The 8975-nt window shown below is 49.0% G+C and overlaps 1 protein-coding gene across 1 annotated transcript in view; it reads left to right on the top strand.

Annotated features, from left to right (window-relative positions):
* The first annotated feature begins 15 nt into the window (after positions 1–15).
* Positions 16–8975, top strand: part of ALDH1A3 (aldehyde dehydrogenase 1 family member A3) — a 66335-nt gene continuing 57375 nt past the window's right edge. The window contains exons 1-2 of the mRNA XM_019504000.1: positions 16–161; positions 4843–4947. Of these exons, the coding sequence (XP_019359545.1) occupies positions 60–161; positions 4843–4947 (207 nt within the window). The 5' untranslated portion in view covers positions 16–59. The remainder of the gene's footprint in view (positions 162–4842; positions 4948–8975) is intronic.

The raw sequence follows: 8975 nt of genomic DNA, 5'->3' as shown, positions 1-8975 counted from the left end.
GCGCTGTCAGGGCGCGGGCGGCGGGAGCGGAGTGGGGCACGATCCGGCTCGGGGCGGCGATGGCTGAGCTCAACGGCGCCGTGGAGAACGGGCAGCCTGACAGGAGGGCGCCGCTGCCGCTGCCGCGGCCCGCCCGGAGCCTGGAGGTGAAGCACTGCCAGGTGAGCGGGGCACGCGTGTGTGACACGCGCACGCGGGGGTGCTGCGATGCGCCCATTGCACAGCTCGCACCCGCGTTCCCCTGCGCGCGCGCGCCCGGGGGCTGCACGACGTGTGGGTGTGTGCTGGGGTGCACATGCGTGCGCCGCACGGCCCATGTCTGTGCTGCAGGGTGTGCATGTGTGTGCATGCACTGATGTAGCGCAACCCGATATAAGTGCGCGCACGCACGGGCGCTGCACGGGGTGCGTCTGTGCTCTGGCACGCGGGCGCTGCATTGTCTGTTTTTAATGCACGCGTACTCAGGGGCTGCACAATCAGTGTGTTGTAATGCGCATGCCTGCGTGCACACGCACACTCAGTGTAGAGTCTGTGTCTGCTTGGACGCACGCGTTGTGCAAGCTGTGTTTGTGTTCTGATATTCACATGCACAGGCTTTACGCATACACACGCTTACACAGATGCTGCACAATTGGTGTGTTCCAATACACACACGTTGTACAGTCTCTGCCTATGTACTAATACATGTGTGCGCGCGCACAACGGGTGCTACACAAGTGATGCCTGTGTTCTAATATTTTCACACACACACACGTGTGCTGCACATTCTGTATGTGTAAGAGGTTGTGCGACATCTTTGTGCTCTTGTATTCGCACAGACGTGGTACGCAAGCGATGCCTGTGTTCTAATATTCTTTGTCTCGCACACGCCCTTACACATGCAGAAATTCAGTGTGGGATGTAAAATACGTAGCAGAAAGTGTCGGTGCTAGGGATGCCCGAGCCTGCACGGAGCAGCCCCAGCACGTGCCTGGGCTTCAGGGAACAGAGTGAAATTGGTTGCTAAAATGACACTTTCGGAAACTTAAAATAACTGCAAATCCTGCTGCCAACTGGAGTCAAAACTCTCCCTTTGATGCACCAGGTCAGTTCAGCACCAGCCGGACCGGTACGCCATCCCAGGGCTGTTGAATTGCAGTGCTGACGCGGTTTCTTTGTTAGGCATCCATTTTCTTCCCGGACAATATTTTGCGTTGGCGACCATTGTGCATCATCTGCGCTGACTGGCAGGGTGATGCTGGGTTTCCGAATCGTATCGGGTAGGCGGGAGCCAGTCCCATGAGCTGCTGAGCACCTCTCAGTGCTTTGCGCTCACGAACATCAGATTTGGATGGAGCGAAGCTGCGAAGGTGGCTGAATTTGGGTGGTGGGGGGGAGGAATCTAAACCAAGTTCTTTCCGTAGTTTAATCCTGCTCCCACTGAAGTTCCTGAGTGCGTTTGCATTGGTTTTGCTGATGCCAAAATCAGGCCCTCTGGTTGTAGCATAGGAAGGTGAGTCAGGGTTTGGTGCTGTGAAGTGCTTTCAGCGCCTTTGAGTTTCTGCCAGATACGACAGAAAATGCAGGCACGCTGCAGCTCGCAGGATGGGATCTTGCAATGCCACCAGGGATTCTGGCAGCATCGATTCTCACCCCCCTCAAAGCATCTGATCTCCAACCTCCCCCCGCTCCCCCGCCACCCAACAAACCCTAAATAAAACAAAACCGCCTCCTTCTAGCTTTGCTAAACCTTGGGCTGCAGAGATGCCAGACCAAAAATCTCATTCTTAGGCTAATGGGTAGTGTTTTCTCTTTTAAAATGCCCACTTGCCCGAGCCCTCAAAATCCTGCTCTTGATACCCTGCATGGGAGGTTCCTCCTGGTTTTGTTACTTGGAGGCCCACGGGGTCTGCTCCTCTGCGCTCTTGACGGCAGAGAATTGAGAGCCGGTGCAGAAACGGGCATTGCAGCACTGTAGTATAGTGAACCCCCTGGTTTTTTGATTGTTAAATAGACTAATTTTTTTGCAGTGGGGAGACTCCTCCAGGTATAACCTGGATCTGCTCATTTCCAGTGGTCCGTCGGGCTGAACGAGACGAAGGCTTTAGCACATTTAACATGCAGCAGTTCATATTTTCAGCATTGTATGGCATCTGAATCCATTAGTAAATAAAAGATATATAATTTTAAATGTGTTCCCCCAGCTGCAGGAGAATGAATAGAGATAAGTGGCGCCAGTTTGTCCAGTTTAATATTGTTTCAAGTCCTCGCCAAAGGAATTGAGAGCGATTGGCCATTTATTAATTTGTCGCCGAAGACAAATCCTTCCTAAATCCACGAGCTTCCTTACATACCTTTTTTTTTTTTTTTAAAGCTGGGGCTTTGTGCTTATCTGCAACTTGCATCTTCTGCTCTTGGGTTCGGGATGGCGCAACATTTTAGAAATGGCACTTCCCCACTTACGAGTAGCTCTCTAGGATTCATTTCCACTTCATCCACACAGCAGAGGAATTTTCTCCTTGAGTGCTCAAGAGTGTCCTGCTTTTTATTTTGTTCGGGGTTTTTTTTTTTTTTTAAAAGTCCAGAACCATTAATCCTCCCTCTTTTAGGGATCATCCTGCTGCAGTCTTTTTTCCAAAGTGGGGGGGGGGAAAAATTGCTGACTTCACTGGTAGGTTTTCCTGAGATTTTGTACAGATTTAGGATCCTCTGAAGATATCTAGACCTTCACAAAGACTGCCTCTCAGATGTGGTACATATAATTTAATTATGAATGCAAGTTCTACCTCTGCTGTATGTTTTGAGTGCTAAAATCTGATGAGGGAAGTTGGAACTGATGTTCAGTTTATTCTAGGAAGTAGAAATTTGACAGGAGAGGTATTTTTGCAAACTCTGTCAACTCATCCCAGATGTTTACAGCTGTTTTGCAACCGCTTCCATCCATTTGTAGAGCCAGAATCTTGTCTTTATTTCTGCAAGTTATTGAATTGAAGTGTTGATCGGTCTCGTGATTTTTGGAGCCAGTGATGGTTGGCCACATATGATCTTCCCAAAGTTTTAATATCCTAAAGAACAACAGGAGACCACAGCAACTCCCCACGCTGCGTGCCGGCCCGAGGAGTGGCTTCTTATCAGAAACCCAAACATTGCTGCAAATCTCGGGCCAATGCCAGCATAGCCTGTATAATGAAATCTGTGAATCCATCATTCAGGCTGAGTCCCTTCATTCGCTGTAGTGACTGCGTCCTTTTTCCAATTCCCTGCTCCAGAATGAACACTCAAACTGTTGCAATAAAATGCAACTCCCAGTTCTTAGCTGTAGTATATATCCCATTATAACTTCATGGACCTTCCTGTATCCCTCCAGTTTGCAGTGCACTCTCTGGCTCATGAAGCCCCAATTTTTTCTTTACTTTCCACGAGCCTGCTTTTACTTTTCATATTTGATAAGTAAATAGCATCCCGAATGCTAGCCCCCTAAAACCGGGTAGTTCCATGGTGGTGTTTGTGAGCACCAAGGTATTTCAAACTTTCTGCCCCGTGAGGTCTCTTGCAAACTTTACTGTGGCATCTTGTTACACTGAGCCTTGCAGTCGCACCTCTCTCTGAAAATGAGAATGATTAAGAACAGGTGGGTCTAAATCGCTCCCCCCCCCTAAATGCAGTCCCAGCTAGGGTCCGATATCTACAGAAATACCCAGAGAAATATTTTTTACGGTCTTGTTAAAAAAAATAATCATTTTGGGTTCAAACTGGGCAAAGAAACGAAACGACGTGTGATCCGCTCTAGCTGAGTTTTGAATGCATGAGGATGCAGGATTCATCTTATGAGGAGATCTCTGGTGCAAGCTTAGCTGTTGACTTGTAGAGTACTTTAGCAAGGTAGAACCTTTTTGTTCAACTAAGCTAAATTGCCCGCTTGCACTTCTTAACCGGGGGTGAGCTATACCAATTTATGTGGGGTTTAGCTTCCTTTTTGCTTCAAAAGAATGGGCAATATGCTATTTCGTCTGTGTTGACAAGATGAAAGCGTACATAAAAGATGTGTGGGAAACTGGGGAATTGCATATACATATCTGTGCATTAAATCACAAAACTTTTCCTGCTTTTAAAATGTTAAAAGTACTTCAGTGGATTTTTAGTTGTGCAAAGTTGGGATTGTTTGTCCGGGGTTTAGACATACAGCATTTTAAGCATTTATGATTTTTTTTAATTTGCATATACGAACATATTTTAGATGTCCTGCTTTCAAAACCTGAGTGCCCTTGTGGAGGGAAGGGCCTTCGGGTGAGGCAGGGTTACACGGCTGGGGCCCTATTTCACGTTCTCCAGTGGCAAATACTAATGGTAGGACTCCCTGGGGAGGAACCCCAGCAGGGATAGGAGGGAGTAAAATACAAGCCATTAGCAGCTCACTTGCAGCATGGAGAACGTGCATGCTCTGCACTATTACAAAGAATTTGGGTTTTTTGTTCGTTTTTTGCTCAGAACATATAGGTTCCTCTTGGAGCCTTCTCTGAAAAGATGCATTTGAAATAAACTTGCTGTCACACACCCAACCGTGTGAATTTTATTGTGTGAGCCTAATCCTGCCTCCCCACCTTCCTTGTTCCCCCCGCTACCCCGCACCCTTCACTGGGCCTTGCACGCATCCCTTGGTTTGGCTTGGCCTGCTGGCTAAATGTGGCACCAGCAGCATAATTGCGTAAGGCCAAATCATGCAAAGGTGCTCAGTGCTCTTAACTTCCATGGATTTCTACAGCTCCTGCAGAGACAGACTTGAGCATTGAAAGACTGTGTATAATGCATGGATGTGTGGTTTTGTTTTCTGTTTTATTTTTTCCCCCCTTTCCCTCCCATTAGATATTTATTAACAACGAATGGCATGAATCCATAAGTGGAAAGACGTTCCCCACGTATAACCCCTCGACCCTGGAGAAAATCTGTGATGTACAGGAGGGAGACAAGGTAAGATTTGCTGGGTAACTCGTGCAGAGATTGGGAAAGTGTACTAGATTCCTTTGTTTTTCTTTTTCTTTACAAAATAAGCTTGGCATTAGGCCTGCGATAACTAAACATCTTGGCCTGCCTCCTCAAAGGGATTACAGAGAATGGGATCAATTATGTCCAACTCCACTAGAAGCCTAAGAGTCTCTCATCTCCGATAGGAATGATGATTGCTGTAACAGTCTGAGTCAAAGGAGAGATACAGAACGTGGCTTGCAAGGCTTTAAAATTGGCAGTGATTAAGCCGCCTTCCCCACCCCTCCCGAAGCAGCCCTCTTTCATTATAATTCTGACATAATTCAGGTCCCAATATTGCACATGTTTATGTGCCTGCTTAATTTTGCACACATGAGTAAGCTCAGGGGCTTTGGTGGAAATACTTGCATTTGCCTGGTGGGGGCCAGAGCTTGTGCTCGAAGGAGCAACGCCCGTTTTATTTTTGGAGATGGTCTAAAAAACACTTTTTCTGTTGGATTCTGGGCTCCCCTCTTGGGACGTGCGTCATTACTATGGAGAAGCAGTTGTTCAGATGACCAAAAGATGAGTAGGAGAAGTTGGTATTTTCTCAATGCGTGGAGGATAGATTCGAGAGTGGGGCAAAGAGGCTCTTATGGGAATGGGGAGGGGAGAAATAGTAACAGGACCAGGACTGGGTCTTTAGTATCTGAAAAAGTAACCGTCCATATTCATCTAAAAAAAAAGAAAACCTTCTCTAATAAGTGCTAGCGTCTTCTGCGTTCTGACCTGTCGGAGGCTATGCTGTCTTGTGGGGTCTACTACCTGTTTTGGGTCAAGAACAGCCTGATGTAGTAGGAAGGATAGATTCAGAGGCATGCTTCACCCACCAGGTGACTGAAAGGCTGGTTTCTTGGTAAGGATGTGGCATCACAATTGGGTTGCTGAAGTCCTCCATAGCAGGAGGGTGGCGAGGGACATTTTGAAGAGCAAAGGGTATTGTCCAGTATCCCTGTGACCGAGCCATACTTCACGGCTCCTGGGCAGGCAGATTGGCTGCCCAGATGTGGCCCCTTCAGTGGTTCTCAGCTCAGAGAGCGCCCTCCTCATCTGCAATGCATGAGGGCGCTGGGGATGTTTTCCTGGGGAGCAGCGGATTGTTGTACAAGCTCAAAACTTGCCTCCGTGCTGGGAGAAGTACCCTTGCTCCTGATGTAACCCATGCCTTGGTGGCTGCAGCATCCAGGAGGCTGAAAACCTCTGTGGGCAATGCAGCTATGGTTGCAAGCTTCGAGCAAGGGGCCCCGCGGCAGACTCTCCCGTTCTTCCACCCATTCACATGGACAGGGAGAGAGAAGTTGGGTGCACGCTGGAGGCAGTGGAGGAAGATAACCTACAATTCCCTTGCATTCACTGTATGTAACACATAATTGCAGCTCATTAGAAAGGCTGTCTAAACCCAGGGGTGATGCTAACCCTGCTGGAACTTTGCTTTCCTCGGCAGAAGCCATGGCTCCTCTATTATTATGTGAGCTAAATGCCTCCTTGAGCAGTCACCCAGCCATTGCTGGGGTACTCCAGCTTGCTTGGAGAGCCACTGTTTAAAGAAAACTGTTGAGCAAAGCAAAACAGGCTACCTCCTGGCCCATCTACAGAGCCCGCCTTACTTGGATCTCTCCTGAGCACAAGGATGATTTTTTTTTTTTTCTTCACCTTCTACCTTATGAGACTGTCAGTGGAAAACTTATTCTCTGGGCCTTGCTGAGAGAAACTCTAGCCCATGGCTCCCAACTGCAGAAGCCCTCTAGATTTCCACGGGGACTGAGATAGACCGATCTCCTTACAGGGCATGAACAAGCTAGTTCTGGCTGCTTTTTGCCTCTTCCTCCACTGCGTACATTATACACCCCACTTCCCTGCCCACATCACTGGGTATGGTTGGAGGAGCGGGAGAGCCTGTGCCTAGGCCTGTTGTTGGGAGCTCACAGCTGTACCATTCTGGGTGGATCTGCTGAATTCTGCTTTGCAGCTCTGGATCCCTTAGTCTGTGAAACTCAAAATCACGGGACATCCCCGTGGCTGGAACCAAAGATTCTTGTGCAAACTGAAACCGCTGGGATAAGCCCAGCCCTATTTCAGTCCTGCCCATCTGATGTTTCAGGCTGACCTGGTTCATAACCTGAGACATGCCGTGGAGGAGGGCTGCGCAAAGCTTCGCCGGCTGTTCCGTTTTAAGCTCAGAGCAGTGACATCGAAGTGAAACAAAGGGCTTCGAAACAGCCTCGAAGCGAAACGAGGCCAGTCGAAATGTTTCGCTCTGCCTCCCTCCACCGGGCTGCGAGGCACTGGGAGCTGAGCCCGGTGGCGGGAGGTGGCACGCGGCCCCGCAGGGCACTGAGCACCCAGAGGCGTGCAGCCCGGTGGAGGGAGGCAGTGCGTAGTGCCGGGGTTGTGCTCTGCATCCCTCCACCAGGCTCAGCGCCCAGTGCTGGTCCCAGGCAGCTGCAGCAGCCTCCTGCCCACACCCCCAGGAGGGCTGTGGGGCTCTGCCAGAGTCCCCCGGGGGTGCGGGCCCCCGATCTGGCTGCGATCACAGGAGGCGGCTGCTCCTCCAGTTTCGTGCTTCCCCATTATACCCTATGGGCGAAACCTTGAAACAGCGAAACTGATTTGACAAAACGAAACGAAGCGGTGCTGTCGAAACGAAACTCGAAACAAAACACTGTTCCCTCGAAACAGAAGTCGAAGCAGAACGCTGCTGTTTTGGGCAGCCCTACTGTGAGCTCTCTTCTGCGGTGGTCCTTAGTGGGGTCTCTGAAAGAGGCAGAAGTTTGGGCTAAGACCCTCAGGGCGGTGGCTTTAGCGGTTGGTACTGAAGTTGTGGGTCAGGATCAGCTGTGTGGCTGCCTCTTGCCCTGGTTCTGGGTTGCTGGGGTGGGATGCCACCTGCCTAACCTTGGTATCGGTCCCCCATGTAAAGTCTTATTTCCTTTAGCTTCAGGCAAGGGTGGGAATTTGGTGACTAATAACATGGTGATGACAACTTGCTTTAGGGCTGAAATGCATCCAGCTTTTTATTAAGCCGGGAGCAAAGGTTGCGTCGGCTGTTTTTCTTTAGTTGGGAAATTAAAACAGAGTTGTTCTCAGTGATATTCTGCTGGAGGGAAGAGAATAAGGGAAATCTCAGGTGGGAAGGAGACGGGACACACAACTCTCTACTGACCTTTTCATTACTGGATGCGGGGGAGGTTTGTTGTCTACCAGATAATAAGAGCTGGGCACTCGCATTTGCCAGGCTGATGCTTGGCATGGGAATAACTTTATCCTCTGTGGCATTCTGCTTCTTAACAGGCAGTCGCCAGCCTGCTTCCAGCTCTCAATCATTGCACGCCAGCCTGGCAGATATGTCCATGCAAAATACTCAGCCCATTGCCATATGTTTGTGATAATGCAGAAAACTGAAACCCATGCATGAGCAGCAGAAGCTGGTTAAAAGCATAAATGGGGCCTAGGCTGCATGCTGGTTTTCTGCACAGGTGGGAGTCCCACCCGTCAGTGGCAAATCTGCAATATTACATGCTATTAAAGTCAGGTTCTTAAAATGGGAAATGTCTGGCAGCCTTAGCTAAAGCTGTGCTGCTCGGAGGATGTAATACTCCTGATAACATCTCTTGCAAACCTTAACCCAGGCGTACCATCAGCGTGGGGCACATGGATGTCATTTTAAGGCTTTGTGTTGCAAAATAAGAACATGCATGGGAGGCTGACTGCCATGAGCTGCTGGGGGAGGCAAAATAGCTTGTGATACTGTAGATTTTCCACTGCTGGGTGGAACTTGCGCCTTTTCACTGGTTGGACTGAAATTTTCCATGCCAGATGTCTGCCTTGTCTGCTGTTATTTTTAAAAGTTTTAGCAAAAATGACTCTGCCATTACCAGAAAGAGACTAGGGAAGCCTACACAGCCTTTTGTCTTCATTGAACAAAATTTGTTGAACTGTTTCATTAAGAAGCACCAAGACCCCAATTTTGGGGG

This window comes from Gavialis gangeticus, unplaced genomic scaffold, assembly GCF_001723915.1.
Source record: "Gavialis gangeticus isolate Ggan-Ray unplaced genomic scaffold, GavGan_comp1, whole genome shotgun sequence".
Taxonomy (NCBI): Eukaryota; Metazoa; Chordata; order Crocodylia; family Gavialidae; genus Gavialis; species Gavialis gangeticus.
Note: the sequence above shows the minus strand (reverse complement) of the source record. Positions and strands in the feature narration are given on the sequence as shown.